Genomic DNA, 24,843 nt, shown 5'->3' with positions numbered 1-24,843 from the left:
CTGCGTTTTTGATATTTTGTGAAATAGTTTTGGGCTGGAGAAACAAGCCAAATATCCCAAAATGTCAGAGTATAAATCACCACAATTTAAATATACCCCGAGATTTCCTTAACTGTGCCAAGCCTTCTAAGAGGCACTTATTGACATTAGAAAGAATAAAAATAATGTAACAGTGGTTCTCAAACTGGGATCCACAGACCCCTGGAGGTCCATAGAGACTCTTCAGGGGGTTTGCAAAATATTGAGAAACAGGAGGTGGGAGTGGAGAATGGTCTGTGAAGGGCAGCGCAGTGAGGGCTGGCGGTCTCACCTAGGAGGAATAGTGTGTAAGAATAAACAGATTCTGCAATAAGAAGCAGACACATCCCATCTCTTTGATGTTTGTAAGTAACTTCACTTAAAAGCATTATTAAAACACTTCCAAAGCAACACATTCGTAGGACTATTATATTAGATTGGCGGTGTGGGGGAGAATGCCTGCAATTCCTCCTTTTGAGGTTTAGGAAGAGGGTGGGGTAAAAAGGAAATCTCTGAATTCACACGCCTGAGACACCAATTCCATCACGAATACAGTCAGCTCATCCTGACTGATCAGGCCAAGTTAAATATCTATGAGAACAGACCTATTTTTAAAATGAGAGGTTTATTTCAGAGTTACACATTGATTAACCTTATCCATGCAGGGTTAAGGTGTCACTTCAATAGCAGTATACGTCTGGTTCCAGAAGTTGACAGCCTCGTAGTGAAGCCGTTGCTTGATGGAGTTCATGTTGATGTCCTTGTCAATTTCCAGGTACTGGGTGTACGTTGATGTGTAAGGGATCCATGGGGTGGGCACTTTAGATTCACCCCTACTCGGATCACTGAAAGACAAAATAGACTGTCACTGCTGGATACGTTCTGAACCACTTGCATTTGTACAGCATCTTGCTACATCTGAAACATCCCAAAGCACTTCAGAGATTACATTGTACAGTTACGTAGGCAATTGCAGTGACCATTCTATGAACAGCAAGATCCCACAACTACTGTTTGTGATGGAGGATGGAGCATTGGCCAGGGGAATGCCCTGCTACTCTTTACATTAACTTGGTGATCCTGTTCCTGTGCTTTAGGTGACATTAAATGTTGCATCTGAAGTACAGCAACTCCAACAGTGCAGAACTCCTTCAGTACTGCACTGACATATTTACCTGGGTTTTGAAACCACAACCTTCTAACTCAGGCAAAAGTGCAACCGATTAGGACAAGCTGAGACCCAAATTAGGAAGGTAGTGGTTCTTGGACCGGCCCTGTTTAATTCTCAAATGGTTAGTGACTGGATGTTTGGGGCTATCCTCACTTCTGGGAATGAGGCGTGTATCAGACGAGACCTGCAAAGCGAGAACTAGGAACGAAAGGACACTTTAGTCTTTGGTGGGAGGTGAGTGTCACTGGCAGAGCCAGCATTTGTTCCTCATCCCCAATTGCCCTTGACCTGATATCAGTATAACCGTGGCTATCACTCTTGCCTCTGAGTCAGCAGCTAATGGGTTCAAGTCTCATTCCAGAGACTTGAGCACAACAATCCAGGCTGACACTCCCAGTGCAGGTCTGAGAGTGCTGCCCTGCCTTTGGATGAGACATTAAACTGAGGCCCCAATCTGCCCCCTCAGGTAGACGTGAAGGATCCCATAGCTCCATTTTGACAAGGAGCAGGGGCAATTTCCCTGGTGTCATGGACTGATATTTATCCCTTAACCAATATTACAAAAATAGACTATCGGGTCATTATCACATTGTGGGAGCTTGCTGTGCACAGGTTAGCTGCTGCATTTATCACCCTACAAAAGTATTTCTTTGGCTATAAAATGTTTTTGGGCAACCTAAGGCTGTGAAAAGTGCTGTAGAAATGCAAGTTTCTTTTATTCTGTTTCCTTACCCAGTATGAGCAAAATTGGTCCAGTACGCAATTATATTTCTTGAAACATTTCTGTCCCTTGGCCGGTATCCAAGTGGAGTAGCAAATGGTTTTCCAAAGACGTATTGGAGGTCATCGGCATGATCAGCTCCCACCCATTTGGGATATATAGGAGCCCGGGAGGGGTAGGAAAACAAGTAGCTGAATGTCTTGGCTCCCCTGTGAAGAAAGGTGTGCGGAAAGGAAGGAGATGAAATGATAAGGTGAGAAAATGTAAGCGCAGATCAAAAATATGTAAGGAAAATCTCAATTAAAATGTTGTTAAACACAGGTTTTAAAACTATGTTACATAGGATTTACACTGAAAAAGACTGCTTGGCCCAAATGATCTGTGCTGGTGTTTTATGTTCTACATCAGTCTCCTCCTACTTTACCACATCTAAACCCATCCTTCTATTCCTCTCTTCCTCATGTACTTACCAAGCCTCCCCTCGATGAACAGCTGCTGTAGGGGCTACTTGTTCTAACCATTCGCATCCACTATTTCCTGATGTCAGCTGCGGGGAGGCATCCAGCAGTGGCCAGAAACTTCCAGACAATGAGAGAAAAAGTCAAAGAGAGGGACAGCGCTGGCTGTGTTTGTACAGTACATTAGAGCAGCGCTGCCAAGGAACTAGAAGGAATAAAAACAATTCCAAAGAAGAGTCATATTGAACTGGAAATGTCAACTCTGTTTCTCTCTCCACAGATGCTGCCAGACCTGCTGGGTTTTTCCAGCACTTTCTGTTTTTATTTTAAATTTCCAGCATCTGCAGTATTTTGCTTTTATAGACAAGAGACCCTGTCCACTCAACTGAACAGTACAGGGACACCCAGGCAAGAAAAGAGTAGAGAATAACCTTTTTTTCAAAAAAACTCAAAGAATGGCTTTCAAATAAAACATAGTCTTCCTGTGGAAGTATGTAGATATATTAATCCAAGAGTATGCTGTGTTACTGGACCAGTGTTGGATAGATCTCATGCCCAACGGGACATCCTCCTCTCTCTCATATAGTGGTACAGCCTGATAATCCCCACTTCTACCCCACGTCTCACCATTTGGGCACAGAATATGTGACACTAGATGGAAATGCCTGTTAAGTAACTTACTGAGCATGCTGAGAATGAAGATCAAGAGCCAATTGTGTGGGGACCAAGAAGAGAACATCTGTCTCCAACTCCACTACTGTCCTTTTAATGGTCTCTTGACTTGGATTGGTAGGCCAGTCCTTGGTGTATTGCGCATAAGTTAAGTTGGCACCTTTTTCACCTTTGTCTATGGTCAGACCGCGAATCAAATTATACAAGTCGCTCCTGGAGATACCAAAAAAAATTCAAGTTCAAGGATATGATGTGGACACTTTTCTCCCCAAGCATACACACATGAACAAAGAGCAGGAGTAGGCTATTTGGCCCCTCAAGCCTGCTCCACCATTTAATAAGATCATGGCTGATCTGATAGTAACAAATCTGCATCCCACCTACTTCCAATAATCCAAAAATGTATCCACCTCTGCCTTAAAAATATTCAAAGACTCTGCTTCCACCACCTTTTCAATACGAGAATTCCAAAGACACAACCCTCAGAGAAACAAATTTCACCTTATCTCTGTTTTAAATGGGTGACCCCTAGTTCTAGATTCTCCCACCAGAGGAAACATCCTCTCCACATCCACGATAAATTAATAATTTTCAAGTGTTGGATTTGCAATCTTAGAATAGGTTTTTAATTCATTATTGGCCATAGCACCATCTTCTACAACCATCTGTCCAACCCCTCTCTGTATTCTTTGGCTCCAAAATGGAATGGATGTGTCTAGCAAAAGTGTGCGGTAGATTTTTTCCTAAACATGTGGCCTGGTATTCAGGGACATCATGTCATTCAGAATGGTGTTTATTTTCATTTAAATTAATATTTTTAACTTCCACCAATTTGATATTTTATCCTCTTGTCTTTGTCTCAGTTTCCCTGGTGAACCATTTGAGTCAGCTGCAATAAGACAGGAGGAAAGGATGTAAACCCATTCCTGTTCCCCACACTGTAGTACTGAATTAGTTTGCTAACAAGTCCTTACAGAGTCATTACAGGAAGCCATCCTACATGCTGCCTCTCTCTAGAGCAATCCAATCAGTCCCCGCTCTATCCCCATAGCTCTGCAAGTTTATTTCCCTCAAGTGCCTTCTGAATTTCCTTTTGAAACCGTTGATCATCCCTGCTTCCACTCCCTTCATAGGCAATGGGTTCCAGGTCATTAATACTCATTGCGTAAAAATATTCTTCCTCACATCCACCCTGCATATCTTGCCCCAGATCATTAAATCTCTGCCTCCCAGCCCTTGTACCATCAGCTAATGGGAACTGCTTTTCTTTCTGGAGAGGGTGCAGAGGAGATTTACCAGGATGCTGCCTGGGCTGGAGGGTCTGAGCTATGAGGAAATATTGGAGAGGCTGGAGTTGTTTTCCATGGAGCAATGAAGGTTCAGAGGGGACCTGGTAGAGGTGTATAAGGTTATGAGGGGCATAGATGGGGTGGATAGGAAAGCACTTTTTCCATTAGTAGAGGGGTCAATAACCAGGGGGCATAGGTTTAAGGTAAGAGTTGGAAGGTTAAGAGGGGAGTTAAGGAGATTTTTTTCACCCAGAGAGTGGTGGAAGTCTGGAACTCTCTGCCTAAAGGGGTGGTTGAGTTGGAAACTCGTAACATTTAAAAAGTATTTAGATATTCACTAGTGTTGCCGCCATAGCCTCCAGGGCTATGGGCCAAGTGCTGGAAAATGGGATTAGTGTAGTCAGATCTTTGCTGGGCAGCACATCCCACCACTTGATGGGACAAAAGGACTCCTGTGCTGCAGACTATGAGTCTATACTTAGGGAAGGGAAAGAAGTGCCTTAAGAACAACATTAGAAAGTAACACATTCAATTAAATAAGCTCTGTCCCGTACGGGTAGGTCTTTCCTAGCCCAGCCTCATTGATTGAATGAACATCCAAGCCAGCAAAAACATGTCCATCCATATTGTTAACACCGGCGATATAATCGATACCAGCAGCGTTGCGATAGAGCTCCTTTGGCTCATCAGGAATAAAGTCTCCATCAATGACTGGAGACCATAACAGGTAGAATACTAACGGAGCTACAAAACAAAAGAAAAGGAATCAGTCAGTTCTGCTCTCTGTTTTCAGTGCAAAATAATAAAGTGAATTTACTCCCAGCCTGACAGAGAATTGCCTCCATAACAGAGGTATTTTTCAGGCAGTTTTGTCTTCTGTCTTTATAGCTTGCTTCAAAAGGCAATGGCCGCTAAGGGAAACCCAATAACAACTTGCCCTTTCCATGGACCTCTCCCATGCAGAGACATCTCAAAGCATCTGACAAGACAGTGGAAACAAACAGCAAACACAGAGCAGAAGTGAAGAAAAGGGAGAAGAGTCAAGCACTTGTATGCCCAAAGAATGGTGAAAAAGTGCAATTCGCTACCACATGGTGCAGTTGAGGTGAATAGCATAAATGCAGTTAAGGGGAAGCTGGATAAATACATGAGAAAAGAATAGAGTAAGATGTATTAAAGTGAGAGGAGACTAGTGCAGGACATAAGCAACGGCAGATACTAGTTGGGCCAAACATCCTGCCTCCATGCTGTAAAATTTATCAAATAAATTGTCCCAAGGAAAGGTTTTGAAGATAGTGTGGAGGTGGGAAGTTTAGAACAATTTCCAGACTGGAGAGGCAAAGTTTCCATTGCAACAAATCCTCTTTAACAAACTCCTACAAAAACAATTTTTCTGAGGGGCTGCATTTTGCTCAACTATAATGAGTATGCAGAGGTAGATTGTGATTAGTCAAGGGAAAATCTCATTGAGTGACCAATCCCATTGCTTCTTGCAGCCCTGTGTTTAGACCGCTAGGAACTCTCAATATGTCACTAGAATGGTTCTTTCAACATGGCTCCACGCATTGGGTTCAGGTCAGTATGTTTACAGTTTATTTCATGCACATCAAGCAGTTTTAGTCAACTTCATTCTCCATTCTGGAAAAACTCAGCAGGTCTGGCAGCATCGGCGGAGAAGAGAACAGTTGACGTTTTGAGTCCTCATGACCCTTCAACGGTTCTGTTGAAGGGTCATGAGGATTTGAAACGTCAACTGTACTCTTCTCCGCCGATGCTGCCAGACCTGCTGAGTTTTTCCAGGTATTTCTGTTTCTGTTTTTGTTTTGGATTTCCAGCATCCGCAGTTTTTTGTTTTTATCATTCTCCATTCTATTGACTCAGACTGGCTCTCTGCAACCCCCATACACTATTGCTTAGGTGGAACAATGGGACAGTCTGCACAACAAGCAAAGGTACAGAGCAGCTGCTCTGACAAATACGATTTCATATACTTATACAAATAATGGACACGCAACACTTCGTCATATCAGTAGGTTATCTTGCTTGACTCGAACAAAATAACTTGCACTTGTGTTTGTGAATTCTAAACTTGAGTCTGGCAAATGCTTTTCCCCACTCCCCCATCTCATAACTATTTGTTTAAAACGTACACTGCCTGTCAGTGACTGTTTCTGCCTCTGTTTTTATCTCCCTGAGGAGGAGAACCTATGCTTGCCAACCTGCGCCGAGTGCCCAAGATCCAAGAATCACTCAATGAATGCAAGGTTATTGGTTATTGAGACAGGCTAATTAATTGTTTATCGTTTTTAGTCTTGGGGAGAAGCAACTTCAATCCCCAGCGATTTCCAGTTTAACCACCTTTCAAGTACTTTTCTTTATGGACTTAGTGAATACATTTTGATTTGAAGACCCAAGGTTTTAAACGCAATACATTTCCAAATCTTTTCTGTGGAAATATGTTCAAGTGTTTTGAAGAGGAACATTCACATCATCCCTTCATGTATCTTACTTTCCAAGTTTGTGAGCTTCAAGGGTATAGCCAGAGTGACAGCTTTGGGGTCTGTGATCTTCAGACAGGCCACCATAGCAGCAGGGTCATCTCTTGGACAGCCGACTTTCTGAGCAACCTGAAAGATATCAGACCAGGGAAGCACCCGCAATCAGTATCATACCCATTAGCAGTTCCTCACTTTTGGCAGACAGTTCCCTTACCAAACAGACTCAGGTCAAACACTCTCCATTCAGCCTGAGAATGTACCTTGGAGCTAAATCCTGTGGACTATTGTGAATATTTTTCACTTCCAGCATCAATCATGCTGGAGGTCGTGCAAGATTTCTACTTTGTGTCACATTATGGACATTCCTGTGGTATTGAGCACTTCTGGGTCAACAACAACTTTATGGCTATGGAGAGACTGGTGTCTGTGCCCCAAAAGTATAGTCTGAGTTTGAAGCCAGGTCTAAAAGCTAGGCCCAGGTCCAAGCCATTGAAGGCTAACATGCAGGTGCACCAAGCAATTAGGAAGGTAAATAATAAGTTGGCCTTCACTGCAAGAGGATTCAAGTACGGAAGGAAGGATGTCCTGCTGCACTTGTATAGAGCCTTGGTGAGACGGCGCCTGGAGTAGTGTGTACACTTTTAGTCTCCTTACCTAAGGAAGAATATACTTGCCATAGAGGGAGTGCAATGAAGGTTCATCAGACTGATCCCTGGGATGGCGGGGTTGTCGTATGAGGACAGGTTGAAGAGACTGGTCCTACATTCTCTAGATTTCAGAAGAATGAGAGATGATTTTGGATGATAGGCAGATTTTGGAAAGATGTAAAAGTAATAGAGTTGTTGTGGTGGGTGATTTTAACTTTCCCTATATTGACTGGGAATCACTTAGTGCTAGGGGTTTGGATGGTGCAGAATTTGTAGGGTGCATCCAGGAGGGCTTTCTGAGACAATATGTAAATAGTCCAACTAGGGAAGGGGCAATACTGGACCTGGTATTAGGGAATGAACCCGGCCAGGTGGTCGAAGTTTGAGTAGGGGAGCATTTCGGGAAAAGTGACCATAATTCAGTAAGTTTCAAGGTATTGGTGGATAAGGATAACAGGAGTCCTCGGGTTAAGGTGCTTAGTTGGGGGAAGGCTAATTATAACAATATTAGACAGGAACTGAGGCATCTAGACTGGAGGCGGATGTTTGAGGGCAAATCAGCAACTGACATGTGGGGGGCTTTCAAATGTCAGTTGTTAAGAATTCAGGACCGGCATGTTCCTGCTAGGATGAAGGATAAGTATGGCAAGTTTCAGGAACCTTGGATAATGAAGGATATTGTGAGATTAGTCAACAAGAAAAGGGAAGCATTCATAAGGGCTCGAAGGCTGGGAACAGATGAAGCCTGTGGAGAATATAAAGAAAGTAGGAAGAAACTTAAACAAGGAGTCAGGAGGGCTATAAGGGGTCATGAAAAGTCATTGGCAACCAGGATTAAGGAAAATCTCAATGCCTTTTATACATATGTAAAAAGCAAGAGGGTAGCCAGGGAAAAGGTAGGCCCACTCAGGGACAGAGGTGGGAATCTGCGTTTGGAGCCAGAAGAAATGGGAGAGATACTAAATGAGTACTGCTCATCAGTATTCACCAAAGAGAAGGACTTAGCAGTCGATTTGATCAGGGAAGAGTGTGTAGATAGCCTAGATCATGTTGAGATCAAAAAAGAGGTGTTAGGCGTCTTGAAGAATATTAAGGTGGATAAGTCCCCAGGGCCAGATGGGATCTACCCCAGATTACTGAGGGAGGCAAGGGAGGAGATTGCTGGGGCCTTGACTGAAATCTTTGTATCCTCACTGGCTACGGGTGAGGTCCCAGAGGACTGGAGAATGGCCAATGTTGTTCCATTGTTTAAGAAGGGTAGCAGGGATAATCCAGGAAATTATAGGCCAGTGAGTCTTACGTTAGTAGTAGGGAAATTATTGGAAAAGATTCTTCGTGACAGGATTTACTACCATTTGGAAGCAAATGGGCCTATTAGTGAGAAGCAGCATGGTTTTGTGAAATTGTATTTGTCTAGAGAGGCAGTCCTCATATTTGTTAATATGCTACCACTTCAAAGTCCCATGATATAAACCTGGGAAAAACCATGTCTCTCTAACTTGATCGAGTTTTTGAGGAAGTGACAAAGATGATTGATGATGGAAGGGCAGTGGATGTTATCTACATGGATCTCAGTAAGGCCTTTGACAAGGTCCCTCATGGCAGACTGGTACAGAAGGTAAAGTCGCACGGGATTAGAGGTGAGCTGGCAAGATGGATACAGAATTGGCTTGGTCATAGAAGACAGAGGGTAGCAGTGGAAGGGTGCTTTTCTGAATGGAGAGCTGTGACTAGTGGTGTTCCTCAGGGATCAGTGCTGGGATCTTAGCTGTTTGTAGTATACGTAAATGATTTGGAGGAAAATGTAACTGGGCTAATTAGTTTGTAGACGACACTAAGGTCGGAGGAGTTGCAGATAGTGAAGAGGATTGTCAAAGGATACAACAGGATATAGATCGATTGGGGACTTGGGCGGAGAAATGGCAGATGGAGTTTAATCCAGACAAACACGAGGTAATGCATTTTGAAACGTCTAATATAGGTAGGAATTATACAGTAAATGGCAGAACCCTTAAGTGCATCGACGGGCAGAGGGATCTGGGTGTACAGGTCCACAGATCACTGAAATTGGCAACGCAGGTGGATAAGGTAGTCAGGAAGGCATATGGTAAGCTTGCCTTCATCGGCAGGGGTATTGAGCTAGGAAGTCATGCTGCAGCTGTATAGAACCTTGGTTAGGCCTCACTTGGAATATTGTGTGCAATTCTGGTCACCACATTACCAGGAGGATATGGAGGTGTTGGAGAAGGTGCAGAGGAGGATTACCAGGATGCTGCCTGGTCTGGAGGTTATTAGCTATGAGGAGAGGTTGGAGAAACCCGGATTGTTCTCACTGGGGGGACGGAGATTGAGAGGCGACTTGATAGAAGTTTACAAAATTATGAGTGGCATGGACGGGAGTAGATAGTCAGAAGCTTTTTCCCAGGGTGGAACAGTCAATTACTAGGCAACATAGGTTTAAGTTGAGAGGAGATGTGTGGGGCAAGTTTTTTACGCAGAGGGTAGTGAGTGTCTGGAATTCACTGCCAGAGGAGGTGGTGGAAGCAGGTACGGTAGTGGTGTTTGAGATGCAGCTTGACAAATACATGAATAGGATGGGAATCGAGGATACGGACCCCAGAAGTGCAAAATGTTTTAGTTTGACAGGCAATATGATCGGCGCAGGCTTGGAGGGCCGAAGGGCCTGTTCCTGTGCTGTATTTTTCTTTGTTCTTTGTTCTTTGATCTCATTGAATCTTACAAAATTGTTACAGGGCTCAACAGCCTAGATGCAGGAAGGATGTTTCCCCTGGCTGTTGGGTGGGTGGGTGGGGGTCTATCATCAGGGGACACAGTCTCAGCATAAGAGGTAGGTTATTTAAGACTGAGATAGGGAGGAATTTCTTCACTCAGAGGGTGGTGAATCTTTGGAATTCTCTACCCAGAGGGCTGTGGAGGCTCAGTATTGAGTAGATTCAAGATTGATAGATTTCTAGTTATTAACGATATCAAATGATATGGAGATAGAGTGGGAAAATGGCGCAAGGGTAGAAGATCAGCCAGGATCTAATTAAATGGCAGAGCAGGCTCGAGGGGCCGTATGGCCCACTCCTGCTCCGATTTTCTCTGTTCCTATTTTTGAGTGGTGAACAGAAACTTGACGAATTTACAGTGCTACCCAAGATCCCCCCTGCCAGTTTGACATCTCTTTTTAGAGACCTGACACTTGTCAGACACCAGCTTGAACAGCCGGAGAGGCAAACTTCTTCTCAGGTACTTCCACTTTGAACACTGGCCCACCCCGATCCAACTCCGCCCACATCAATTTGCCATTTACTCAATTCTTAACTTCTGAAAGAGAATTTATTGAGTATCATCTTTGTTCACCGCAGCTGCACTGACCTGTTGTGCCCAGTGCATGGGGTTTCTCTGAACTGTCCAGGCACATGTGGCTACCCCACTCTGTGAAATTGCTCGTTTTATTAGTCCTTTATTATATGGTGACAAGGTCTGTGAAAGAAAGTAGAAACATTATCAGAAAGAGATACATTGGTTCAACTTGAAGGATACATTCACTGAAGATCTTTTTCAATGCAGGAGAGAGTTTGGAGTTTGTCTTTGAGGTGTGTATACAAGACCCATGTTGAACATCTCTAACATAGTACAGCGGCTTTGTTTCAGCATATATTTCAGGCCTTGGAAAAGTGCTGCAACATCAGTGTGGAATTTCCAGTTTCCTGTGTGGCAGTGGTGGCTCAGTTGGTAGCATCCTTACACCTCAGCCACAAGGTTGCCAATTCAAGTTCCAATCCGGGACATCAGCATAAAAGTCAAGGCTGACGCTCCAGTGCAGTACTGGGGAGTGCTACACTGTTGGAAGGGGCCATTTCAAATAAAATGTTAAACTGAGGCCCTCATCTGCTCTCAGGTGACACAAAAAAAAATTTCCTTGGCGCTATTTTGAGGAAGTGCAGGGAAGTTCTCCCTGGTGTCCTGGCCAATATTTATGCCTCAGTCAACATCACAAAAACAGGTGATCACATCGCTGCTTGTGGGAAATATGGAATTGAGTAAAATCAACACCAAAGTGGGATCTACAGTCAAGTAGAGGGAACCAGTGGTCTGCTGTGCTAAAATAATTCTATTCCTGAAGTAACTCACCTGGAGATACAGCATTGCCTTATTCTGGAGGTACAGCTCACTGATTCACTCTACAGGTAGTTTCATGGCCCCCCTCCATCTGTCCTCCAATATCTTGTTGAATTAGTCATTCCCTTTGAACCTTGGGGCAGTAAGTGTCAACTAGCTATTCACCTGTGCAAACCATCACAGGCAAGCCTGATCCCATCACCAATTCCAGCAAGGATAATGATGAACAATAGCAACCCTGACCAATTTCATTGCCCCTCTCTCCCCAGGGTCACTGAATCTAATTGTAACAACATCACTGCTGCTCCACCTCAGATGAGCTAACAGTACAGATCATGACTGGATCTCAATCCTGCTCCGATCCGCCACATCACCTGTTCACATCATCACATCACACTTGAGAGTTACCTGGAAGGAGACACTCGTGCCTCCTGCTGACTCTCCAAAGAGGGTGATTTTATTTGGGTCCCCACCAAACGCGGCAATATTTCTCTTCACCCAACTGATGGCCATGTGCTGGTCCCACAGACCTTGGTTACCTGTTTACCACAACAAACAGCCCCGATAAACAATACAGCGCACACAAATACTGCACCATGACAAAGAGAGCACAGTGTAGCACAGAGAACACAATATGGCATAGAGTATGGTGTGGCACAAAGGCCTTTTCTGCAAAGTAAGTAGCAGAAAAGCGCAAATCAAACAGCAATTTCTGAAGATTCAGAACTCATGGTTTACCTCTTAATCCCCTGAACTTGCTGGCCAACTTGCACATTAACAATAGGGTGCGTCGTGAATACATCAGCACTTTTCTAGGAAGATTTAGGCTTTTTACTCATCTCCACCTTTCTGATTGACGACAATGGACTACTGATTGGCAGCTGAGAATTCTGGCGAGTGGCCCCATCTGAAATATCAGCCTCTTCAGATGTTGACCAACCTGCTGTCTGCATCCAATCTTTTGTGTTTTTATTTCAGATTCTCAGTCTTCCCCATGATTGCCATCTGTTGATATCCCCACACATTCAGGGATCTGTACATTTGCTCCACACAGGCTTGGCTCCAGTTTTAGTGGCACTAATCGCTGACCATGCATCAACCTGGTGACTATTACAACAGCAACCTGCAGCTACATAGTGTCTTTAATGCAGTGAAATGTCCCAGAACATCACAGCAATGATTTTCAAACAGAATTTGACACCGAGCCACATGAGGAGATTGTTGGATCAGGTCTCCAAAAGCTTGGTCAAAGGTAGCTTCTAAGGATCGTCTAAAAGGAGGAGAGAGAGGTGGAGAGGTTTATGGAGTGAATTCCAGCACTTAGGGCCCAGGCAACTGAAGGCACACCCGCCAATGATGGAACAATTAAAACTGGGGTTGTGCACAGGCCAGAATTGGAGGAGCACTGATACCTTGGAAGGTCATATCGCTGAAATAGATTACAGAGCTGGGGAGAGGGCGAGGCCATTGAGGGATTTGAAAATTAAGGTGAGAGTTTTTTAAAATCGTGCCTTTGCCAGACTGGGAGGCGATGTCGGTGAGCAAGCTCAGGAGGGTGATGAGTAAAAGGATTTGACACAAATGTAATAAATTGTAAATATGTTGCTTAATTCAGTTATGAAGATGTTCTGATTAATATGTTGTTTGTAATATGTACGGAAGAGGTCAGAATTGTAAAGGTACTTGATTGTACTGTTTGCAGCTATGAGGAAGCTAAAGGGTTAAGAATTTTAAAAAGGCGTGTGCTCTCCACAGAAGTTTCTGCCTGCTGGTTTGGTGCCAAACATGCACCTTTGCATCATGTGAATGGCAAACAGTGCAAGAAGGTCACCAGCGAATCTGGGGTTAGATGGCCAGGCTACATGTAGTCAAGGGGTCGGGCAATCAGGTCACATGTATGTATGGGGGTGATGTGTATAACTGCACATAGGCAGACCTGGGGACGGATTTGATAGGGTGACCAGGCGTCCCAGATTTGCAGGGACAATCCTGTTTTTAATTAAATGCCCCGGTCCTGAAAAATTCCTAAAACCAGTTCAAATGTCCCGGTTTTCACCATTTTCCTTTTTGTTAAATGTAAGCCAGGATTGGGGGGAGAAAATCTGTGTGAAATTTCGTCCCTCCTGTAAACAGCCATCACATCACATTGTATTGCATGCCACGGACCAGTATCCCACCGCCCCCTCGGCATCTCCAAGGGAATTGTCACTATCTTTTTGCTGCCAGTGGTTCCATTGCCGATGACGCCTTTTAAACAATCTACAAAATAGGGTCGCTGACTGTGGTTGGACATATGCTGGGAGGTGTCTTCACATAGCTTCCCACGGTTCAACTGCCCCACCCCCAGATTCCTGCCATTGGTCATCCATCATGTCAATCATCATGGAGTCCCACCTTCCATGGCTTTTCAATGTATCCTGCCTTTGACTTTTGAAAATCTGGTCACCCTTGACCTTGAGGACCTCAGCACATAGGAGGAGAAGCTAGAGAAGAGAAGACATCGAAGAGAACTGAGGACAACATCATCTTTGTTCAGGCAGCTTCAAGGAGCTTAAATTATTGTTAAGCAGGGAGGTTTTGATAAACTTATATAAAACACTGGTTAAACCTCAGCTGGAGTATTGTGCAGAGTTCTGGGCGCCACACTATAGGGAGGATGTGAACACATTGGAGAGAGTGAAGAGTTTTACAAGAATGGTTCCAGGGGTAAGACACTTCAGTTATGAGGAAAGATTGGAGAAGTTGGGACGGTTTTCCTTGGAGAGGAGAAGGCTAAGAGGAGACTTGATAGAAGTTTTCAAAATCATAAGGGGTCTGGACAGAGTAGATAGAGAGAAACTGTTCTTTCTTGTAAACGGATTGAGAACCAGAGGACACAGTTTTAAAGTGTTTTGCAAAAGAAGCAAATGCAAGGTGAGAAAAACGTTTTCACACAGCAAGTAGTTAGGGTTTGGAATGCACAGCCTGGAAGTGTGGTGGAGGCACATTCGATTGAGGCTTTCAAGAGGACATTGGATGACTAAATAGAAACAATTTGCAGGGTTACGGGGAAAAGGCAGGAGATCGGCACTAAGTTAAAATGCTCAGAGAGCCAGTGAAGACACGGTGGGCCAAATGGCCTCCTGCACAGTAAAAATTCTGTGATCCTGTTAAGTATTTTTGTTCAATCATCTACTTAATAAATTCTGTTAACTTGTTGCACTGAAATTCAGGGAAGGCAGTGGCGTAGTAGTATTGTCACTGGGCTGGTATTCCTGAGACCCAGTGTAATAGTTTGGTGCAGATAGTGGAATTTGAATTCAGTAAAAATCTGGAATTAAAAGACTGATGATGACCATGAAACCATTGCCGATTGTAAAAATCCATCTGGTTCACTAATGCCCTTTAGGGAAGGAAATCTGCCATCCTTACCCAGTCTGTTCTACATGTGACTCCAGACCCACAGCAGTTAACTCTTAAATGCCCTCTGGTCAATGGCAGTCAAGGATGTGCAATAAATGCTGGCCTAGCCAGTGACGCCCACATCCCATGAACAAATAAAAAATTATCATCTGTTTCCATTTTCTCTTGTCCCAAGTACTCAGTTAAGCTCAGGGGATCTTACACTAACCTGGTGCATTGGCATCTCCTGTGCTTAGGAAGCCCAAAGGGCCAACCCGATAGTTGAAGGTGACAACGATCACTTTACCACGGGATGCGATCTCCCTACCATCATACAGGTAGTTGTTCAGGAAGTTGGGTCCTTGTGCCGCTCCCGCCAGGAAACCCCCTCCATAGATCCAGATCATGACTGGCAGATCAGTGGACACTTGAGAAGGGGAAGAAGTAGTTTGTACGTTGTTACAAAAGCAAAATACTGCGGATGCTGGAGATCTGAAATAAAAAGTCAAAATGCTGGAAAGGCTCAGCAGGTCTGGCAGCATCTGTGGAGAGAGAAGCAGATGAATGTGTCAGGCCAATGACATCTGGTCTTGCAAGAGGTCATCAATCTGAAACGTTAACTCTGTTTCTCTGGTCACAGAAGCTGCCAGGCCTGTTGAGTATTTCTAGCATTTTCTGTTTTTATTTTAGTTTATTCACTGCATCTGAACAATCAGGTTAAAACCATTGTAACAACAGATGATTAAAAGCATTCAGATTATATGTATTGATGTTTACAAATAAGCTCAGAGAACCCCTTTACCATCACCTCGTTCATACTCTGAAAACTTTTGTTTTAATCTGTCTACATTGAGTTTTTTGCTGAGAGGAATATTAGTGGTACACAGTCTTAAACTTTCACCAGCCTATATCAACATGAAACACTCCTAGGACAGGTACAGCATGGGGTTAGATAAAGAGTAAAGCCCCCTCTACACTGTCCCCTTCAAACACTCCCAGGACAGGTACAGCACGGGGTTAGATACAGAGTAAAGCTCCCTCTACACTGTCCCCATTAAACACTCCCAGGGCAGGTACAGCACGGGGTTAGATACAGAGTAAAGCCCCCTCTACACTGTCCCCTTCAAACACTCCCAGGACAGGTACAGCACGGGGTTAGATACAGAGTAAAGCTCCCTCTACACTGTCCCCATTAAACACTCCCAGGGCAGGTACAGCACGGGGTTAGATACAAAGTAAAGCTCTCTCTACACTGTCCCCATCAAACACTCCCAGGACAGGTACAGCACGGGGTTAGATACAGAGTAAAGCTCCCTCAACACTGTCCCCATCAAACACTCCCAGGACAGGCACAGCACGGGGTTAGATACAGAGTAAAGCTCCCTCTACACTGTCCCCATCAAACACTCCCAGGACAGGTACAGCATGGGGTTAGATACATAGTAAAGCTCCCTCTACACTGCCCCCATCAAACACTCCCAGGGCAGGTACAGCATGGGGTCAGATACAAAGTAAAGTTCCCTGTACACTGTCCCCATCAAACACTCCCAGGACAGGCATAGCATTGGTTAGATATAAACTGAAGTTAAATAGGACTTCTGATACAATGGTTTCTGAATTAGGGTTAGTGAGGCATATTGGGACTCAGGGGATGAATACATGTCTGCTTCAGACAGGGAACAGGAATTCCTGATGATGGAGGTGGAATGGTGGGAGGATTTATGATTCAGTTAAAGACACTTTATTGTAATGGTGTAGGCGGTGCTTAACTCTGTATCTAGCCTGTCATGTACTGGATCTGGCAATGCTCAATGTCATCCCGAACAGCAGAAAGTGTAAGAAGCATCACTTTTCAACACTGACATTATTAATTTCTATTGACAAGTATAAAACTTAAGTATATCCATTTCTTAAAGAACTAATGGAGGGAAAAGAACAGCGAAGAATTTTCCTAAAATTGATGCAAAAAAGGACATTACTGAGGAGGTTGAGTGATGCAGTGGGTAGTGTCCTTGCCTCTGAGCCAGAAGCTCAGGATTTGAGTCCCACTCCAGGACTTGATGGCCAAGGAAGATACATTCATAACGTGGCCGAACAGGTTGATTATCAGCCTGTAAATCCTTCCAACACACGCCAATAGCAGACAGTAAGAATGGAGATATTCCTGGTCAGTCACATGATGGGAAGAAAGTTGGAGCCTCAACCATCCAGATCCAAAGCTCTGGGCTACAACAGCAATGTAAAAAGTGCGTGTGGCCACAGTAACTTGGAGTCTGAGTGAACTGTAACACACACCACTGGTGATGTTACTCAGCTGGGTACAGTTTTAAGATGTGTTATATTTTTTGCCATTGTTTTGTACCTTTTTTCCCATGAGGGACCCAGATGTTCAGGTAGAGACAATCTTCACTCCCAAAGACAGTATCCCGTGACAAGATGGTCTGCAAACATCTGGGTTTGAAATCATTGGCTTTCAGAACATCTGGTAACGAACACAAGCACCAGGAATTAGTAGAAAGAAAGAAAAACTTGCAATTATGAGGCATTTTTGACAAGCCTCAGGACGGGATGCTTTGGGATAAAGCAGCTTACATCCAATGATGTCCTTCTGAAATGTTGTCACTGTTCTGTGAAAAAAGTAAAGATAACTGTAAACAGCATTCATTTGACTCAGTCCATAACAAGCTCAGGAAGACCACATATAACAGCAAGTTTGATTTGAGCAACTCTCAATTGATCTGAAACATTAACTCTGTTTCTGCCTCCACACTGGCTGCCAGACCTGATGAGTATTTCCAGCATTTTCTGTTTATATTTCAGATTTCCAGCATTTGCATTACTTTGCCTTTGATTGGAGCAGGACTGATTGAGTGGGGAAGGGGTGGGTGGGAGGTTGGAATCAGAGATGAGTCATTGATAAGAGCATACTATTCAATTAAATCCACTTAAAGGGTTAAATTTTGTCTCGTTTACAGTCCTGTGAAGCACCTCGGGACACCTTACTATGTTAAAGGTGCTAAAGAAATGCAAATAATTGTTGCAGATTTATTCTGCTGCTCACTGATCTGTTAGCCAGATAAGGTTAGGGAATGTTTTATTTTTAGCTGTTATCACTTGAAATCCTGGACCAGAAACAATGGTGGAAGCAGAATCCATAACAGCTTTTAAACAGAATGTAAACAAATACAACAACAACATATTTATATAGCACTTTTAACATAATAAAATTTCCCAAGTGCTTCACAGGAGCATTAGAAAACAACATTAGATATTGAGCCACAGAGGGTGATATTGGGCAGGTGGCCAAGATCTTAGTCAAGAGAGAGGTTTTAAGGACCATCTTAAAGGAAGAAAAGGAGAGTTTAATGAAGGGATTTCCAGAGCTTAGGGCCTAGTAAGCTGAAGGCACAGCCACCAGTAGCGGAGCAATTAAAATCAGGGGTGCCCAAGAGACCAGAATTAGATGAACACAGATCTCAGAACTACCTGATAAAGAAAAATATGTGGAGTTGAGAGGAAAGGAATGGAAATAGATAAATCTCTCAGAAAACAAACACAGGCATGATGGTCCAAATGGCCTACTTATACACTGTAAAAGTCAATGATCTGCTAACACTGATATTTACAGGTCATTGCTGATCAAGTTTCCTCCTAAGTCCAACCTTAAGTTGACTCTACACTTTGGTTTTTTTCCCTTCCATTCCTCACTTACCCCCAGACAGCTTTTCGAGCTCTGCAGACAAACTTGGTTCAATCCTCTTCGCCCTCTGCACCCACAATTCCAGCGAGGATCACTGCCCAGAAATCAGGTACAACAGACCTACCTGGTTCTTGCACTTCCTAGCCCAATGGAGGTCAGCCCACTTGGCAACAAATTGGGGATCAAGTCTGGGTCCAATCGACACTGTAAGGCTTGTCAGTGCATTGGGTCAATGAGGGAGGAGGAGGAGGAGCAGGCATCACTCTTTAGATGTTTTGCCCTTTGTCAATTTCTCTCTAAAAGAGAGAACTTGCATTTATATAGCACCTTTCACAACCTCAAGATATCTCAAAGCACTTTACAGCCATTGAAGTACTTTTCAAATGTGGTCCCTGTTGTAAGGTAGGTGAGAATGGATAAATAGTGGCTGAGAAAGCACAACTTCTCATCTCTTTTGCAAAATAGCAGTTAAGGAATCTTTTATGTCCACCTAAGATGGCATCTTGATTTAACATCTCATCCAAAAAATGGCATCTTTTGACAGTGCAGCACACTCTCATTTCTGCACCAGGATAGTCCGCTGAGATTTTGTACTCATGTCTGGAGTGGGGACTTAGCTGGATTTCATGCTTAAGACTCTGAACTGGGAATTGAACTAACAATCTTCTGATTCCAAGGTGGAACTGCTACCAACCAAGTTATAAACCAGTTAGCTGAATTTAAGAGCATTCAGGATAACTCCAATTTTCTAACTTCCCTGGCCTCCACTCAGTACCTCCCTACACTGCTGCGACTGGCTACATCAAAGGACAATGTGCAGTATTTTCTATCCATTTTAAGTGAAGACAAAGGCAAATAAGGGAAAGGAAATGAGTTACCAGACCATCCAGGATGGGGTTCAGCTTTCTCAAATCGCTTTGGAGTTGCCGCAAAAGGAATCCCTTTGAAAATATCCAACGATGCGAAAAACCCATCTCGTTTATTGGTTCCTTCCACACGACCACCTTCAGTTTCCACCACGCCCAGCTACAGGAAAGGAGAGAGACAGAGAATCAGAGACGGAGAAAGAGTGAACCTGATAGGGAGACTGAAGTGAGAAATTCAGAGAGCGGGAAAGAAACTCGAGCAAGAAAATCAGTGAAAGCAGAAAAAATAAGAAAGACAGAAACAGGACAGGTACAGCATGAGGTTACATACAGAGTAAAGCTCCCTCTACACTGTCCTCATCAAACACTCCCAGGACAGGTACAGCATGGGGTTAGATAGAGTAAAGCTCCCTCTACACTGTCCTCATCAAACACTCCCAGGACAGGTACAGCATGGGGTTAGATACAGAGTAAAGCTCCCTCTACACTGTCCTCATCAAACACTCCCAGGACAGGTACAGCACGGGGTTAGATACAGAGTAAAGCTCCCTCTACACTGTCCTCATCAAACACTCCCAGGACAGATACAGCACAGGGTTAGATACAGAGTAAAGCTCTCTCTACCCTGTCCCCATCAAACACTTCCAGGACAGGCACAGCACAGCGATAGAATCTTAGAATGGTTACAACACAGATGGAGGTCTTTCGGCCCATCACGTGTGCGCTGGCCCTTTGCAGGTGCAATTCCACTAGTCTTCTCCCTGTAGCCCTGCACATTTTTCCTTTTCAGATAATGGTCCAATTCCCTTTTGAAAGCCTCAATTGAATCTGCCTCCACCAAAGTCCTAGGCAGTGCATTCCAGATCCTAACCACTCACTACAGAAAAAGATTTTCCTCATGTCACCATTGCTTCTTTTGCTAATCACCTTAAATCTGTGTCCTCTGGTTCTCGATCCTTCCACTAATGGGAGCAGTCTCTCCCTACCTACTCTGTCCAGACCTCTCATGGCTTTGCAAACCTCTATCAAATCTCTTCTCAACCTTCTCTCCTCCAAGGGGAACACTCAATTTCTCCAATCTATCTACCTACCTCATCCCTGGAACCATTTTCTCATAATACTTTGTAAAGCTGCCTCCAATGTGTCTGAACATGCTCTAACACAATAGAGGAGACTCCCTCCAGTAGCAAAATGGTACTGAGATTTCCCAGCTGTTCCTGTGTTTTCTCGGAGGCTAATTTGTGCTGAGCAACAGGTTGTTTTATGTGCGCGTAACCTGAGCCAAACGGGTCTGCACCAAACCCGTTACACGAAGTGCCTCTGACTTTCAATCTTCTGTAAGTTGAAACCAAAGTCATCTTGGAGAAAGGACAACGTGCCAACTGACCTTGCCCCCACCCCCTCACTCCCAAATCACCGACTAGTGGACAGCGCGCTGTGTCTCACCGTGACCTTTGCTGCAGCCCTGAGAAGGCAACTGCTGAGCACAAGGCACAGCAACCTCCAGCAAGCCATTTCTCAGAGGTATACACTCAGGATCTGAGCTCCTCACATATATATCCATAACTTGCAGCTAAATGCCGCCAAGTTTGGTCTGTTTATTCTAGTAGACAAGCATATCTTAATGACATTATTTAACATGGGTAGACATTTGTTTCATTAAAGCAAGACTGGTTTTCAAGGTCAGCTTAACAACACATGGCCAATAAACAGATGTTCAGTAACAGGCTGCTTCCTGCAGGAATATGGTGATCTTCTACAGAGGCAGGTGAGATGGTAAATAGAACGGGAAACGTTCACTCAGAAAATACCTAATATTAAATCATAGGGACATAGAAGAGCACAGGGCTAAAGTAGTAAAAGGCAAATTTAACACTGATGTCAGGAAGGTCCTCTTAGAATACCAGATTGATCGATGCTTGGATGTCCAAATTTGAAGTGAAAGGCTGGAATAATTTAAAAACTAGGGAAGTGTGAACAAACTGGGACTATTTTCTCTGTAAGATGAGATTGAGGCTTGACTTGATAGCAGTCAAAAATTATAAAGGGGTTCAGTAGGATAGACTTAGCATTGCATGAGCAGAAATTTCCTTGGGGAGAATGAAGCCCTGAACTTTGGTCTCTACCACAAACTCAATTTTCTAGCCCTTGATGCCAACCCCCTCCCCGGCCACTGTCCTCTTTGATCCAGCGCTGATCTTCTGACCCCCATGTCCTCACCATCATCAAGACCACCTACTTTGACCTTTGTAACATCATCTATCTCCACCCCTGCTTCAGCCCATCTGCTGCTGAAAACCTTACCCCATGCATTTACCTCCAGACTCAATACCAATTTTTCCTGGTTAGCCTCTCATCTTTCACTCTTCATAAACTTGCATTCATCCAAAACTGCCCTTTCCTAACTCGTAATAAATCCTATTCATCCATTACCCTGTGCTCTCTAAACTACATTGGCTCCCAGTCTGGCAACACCACAATTTTAAATTGATCATCTTTGTGTTTGAATTCCTCAATGTCCTCGCCCCTACCTCCTCCAGCCCCACATATGTCCAAGAACATTATGTTCCTCTGATTGTGGCCTATTGTACATCCCCGATTTTCAATGTTCCACTGTTGGGAGCTGTGCCTTCAACATGACTAAGCCCTAGAAAAGATTTAATGAGAACGTTCAGAAAAATGGACAAGTTCTAAGGAGGGAAGGACCAATATTCTATACTACCAACTACCTCATTTTTTAAAAATTACTTCAATTATGCTCTTCATCTAGTTCATTGCCACCTGTTCACAGCCTGACCCCAGTCCCCAAGCAGAGTGTGAGACAGAGCCAGACTCTCAATCATATCAGCTCAAGGCTCAGCCTTTAGGGAGCAGGATTTTCCTGAGCTGGAGCCAATCTTATTTGGCATCAATGATGGTATTATAATTCGATCAAAGTCCACCTTGATGGTTCCACAACAATGCAGTGTACTGTAGCTCAGTAAGTAGCACTTTTGTCTTTTGCTGTGGGTTCAAGTTCCATTCCAACTGGATCTCAAATATCCCATGGCCACTGTTTTGAAGAAAAGCAGATTTTCATCTTAGTGCATTGGCTAATATTTATCCCTCAACAAGCTATTAGTCAGGATATCTGGTCGTTATCTCATTGCAATTTGTGGAAGCTTGCCCTGTGCAAAATTTCTGTCCTTTTTCCTACAGCAGTGACTACACTTCTAAACACTTATGGGTTGTAAAGCACTTAGGGTGTCATGAGGTTCTGAAAGGCACAATAAAAATGAAAGTTCCTTCTTACTTTCCAAGGTGGTCTCAGCTCATCCTATTTTTCATTATGGGATATGAGCATCACAAGCATTTACTGCCCTTCCCTAATTGCAGGCCATTCAGCCCATCATGTTTACCCTGGCTCTCTGAAAGAGCTAGTCACTTAATCCCACTTTCCCAGATTTTTTTCAAATACATCTTTTATTTTCTTTTATGAAATAGTTATCCACTACCCTTTTAGAAGCTATTATGGATTCTGAATGGCATGACACAGCTGTCCAATATCACTACAATGTTACATTTCCTCATGTGCAAGGGGCCACTGCTGGCTGCCTGGTCCTATTCATATTATAATGGTTTCAAAGGTGGTAAATGTATAAATAAAGCTTTTCACTGTTGCAGGTTGAATGCGTGTCTTGCTCAAGCATAAACGAGATGCAATGGAAGAACTGGAAGCTTGGAAGTGGATGAGGTGTGATTTGAGACAGATCAAAAAGCAATTTATTGTCACACCTTCCACTAGCGACTTGATATACGGAACTTCCAGGTAGTGTTACCTTTCCAGGTTCATTTCAAAGTGTCATTCTCACATGCATCTGTGTTTGGGTAATAAAAGCAAAATACTGTGGATGCTGGAAATCTGAAATAAAAACAGAAAATGCTAGAAAAACTCAGCAGGTCTGATAGCATCCGTGGAGAGAGAAACAGAGTTAATGTTTCGAGTCCATGTGACACTTCTTCAGAGCTAAAGAGAAGTAGAAATAGGACGAAATTTATACTGCTTAAGGGGGGTGGAGCTGGATAGAAGGCCAGCGACAGGTGGGGGCAAAGGAGAGATTGACAAAGATGTCATGGACAAAAAGACTAATGGAGTGTTAATGGCAGTGTTAAGGGCTAAAGAAATTGCGGATAGTAGCATAAAAGTAAGAAAGCAGTGGCATGTTGGTAATGTTTTTAAATAAGGCCGGAAGATTTCTCCTCTCCAGTATGGTCATGATCCATTGCTTGGCTGCAGCCATTAAATTATTTTCAGCAACCCTTAGGGTCATATCTTGGCTCTCTCCAAGCAGCGATCAGGTAGAGATTACTTACATTAGCACGTGATATGGCTTGCTGTCCCACTGAGCATACGCAGCATTATTAAATCCAATGAGTGCTTCTGATAGACAAAATCTATGTGCAGCAGATTTGTGAACAAAATGACTTGGGTTGTGCAACAGAATTTTGGTTTAAGGGCAGAGTCGGTAGCAAGCAATTTTTTTTTGTATTTAAGTGAAATGTTTTTGGGGCAGGAGGCCAATGAGTCTCCCAGCTCATGGGGGTGAAAAAGATTCCCACAGAATGTGTCGAAGAACAGGGAAATTCTTCCAAGTGTCCTGGGCTAAGATCCACTAAGCAACCAGCACCACCAAATTAACTGGGCATTTATCTCTGCTCTTTGTGGGAGTTGTGCAAATTGGTTACCACATTTGCATACACAAGAATAATGGCAGTATTTTGAAAGTAACTTATTGGTTGTGAAGTGCTTTGGCTCACATGTGAATGGTGGGATCATAGAATTTTATAGCCCAAAAGGCCATTCAGCCCATCATGTCTGGGCCAACTCTTTGAAAAAGCTGTCTTAAATTAGTCCCAAATCTAGCTTTTTCCCTCAAAACCCTGCAAATCAATCTTCTTCAAGTATATGTTACAATTGCTTCTTTAGGTACCGTTCTACTGGTTAAAGTGAGTGAGGGTGAAGTTGAGCCCAATGCCTCGGTAATTACAGATATGCAATGTGTTCATTTTATTAAGAGTCGGTTTACGAGGTAGGTACAAAGTATGAGGGCTGCAGGTCTCAATGGACAGGGATTACTCACAGTCCTTGTTTGATATTGCAAAGAGGCTTAAAAAGCATGAAGTAACAGAAAATCATTTACACAGCTTTCGCAATAAAGCACCTCCCTCTTTCTGCACCTTGTCATTTGCTGAAGATAAACAACTCCACAAATAACTCTCATTTGTCCAAAAACACTGTTTTTGCAGCTGAAAGT

At 43.6% G+C, this 24,843-nt stretch overlaps 1 protein-coding gene across 1 annotated transcript; it reads right to left on the bottom strand.

Moving 5' to 3' along the window:
• Positions 1 to 685: 685 nt before the first annotated feature.
• On the bottom strand, positions 686 to 20,907 carry cel.2 (carboxyl ester lipase, tandem duplicate 2). The gene is made up of 11 exons (XM_041194462.1): positions 20,671 to 20,907; positions 19,562 to 19,709; positions 17,346 to 17,465; positions 15,213 to 15,410; positions 12,011 to 12,141; positions 10,856 to 10,963; positions 6,839 to 6,956; positions 4,884 to 5,073; positions 3,050 to 3,253; positions 1,922 to 2,119; positions 686 to 863 (listed from the first exon to the last, which is right to left on the bottom strand). Exons 1-11 carry the CDS (start codon positions 20,905 to 20,907, stop codon positions 686 to 688), a joined length of 1,830 nt encoding a protein of 609 aa, XP_041050396.1.
• Positions 20,908 to 24,843: the final 3,936 nt, after the last annotated feature.

The sequence above is a fragment of the Carcharodon carcharias genome, chromosome 8 (genome assembly GCF_017639515.1).
Source record: "Carcharodon carcharias isolate sCarCar2 chromosome 8, sCarCar2.pri, whole genome shotgun sequence".
Classification (NCBI taxonomy): domain Eukaryota; kingdom Metazoa; phylum Chordata; class Chondrichthyes; order Lamniformes; family Lamnidae; genus Carcharodon; species Carcharodon carcharias.
Note: the sequence above shows the minus strand (reverse complement) of the source record. Positions and strands in the feature narration are given on the sequence as shown.

Bases quoted from the DNA above. Each gene is read 5' to 3' on its own strand.
- cel.2 (XM_041194462.1), bottom strand. From the start codon at position 20,907: ATGACTTTGGTTTCAACTTACAGAAGATTGAAAGTCAGAGGCACTTCG. The intron at 17,466-19,561 runs GTAACTCATTTC...GTTCGTTACCAG, and splicing joins ACCCCATCCTGGATGGTCTG to ATGTTCTGAAAGCCAATGAT. The intron at 10,964-12,010 runs GTAACTCTCAAG...TTTCTTTCACAG, and splicing joins GCACGAGTGTCTCCTTCCAG to ACCTTGTCACCATATAATAA.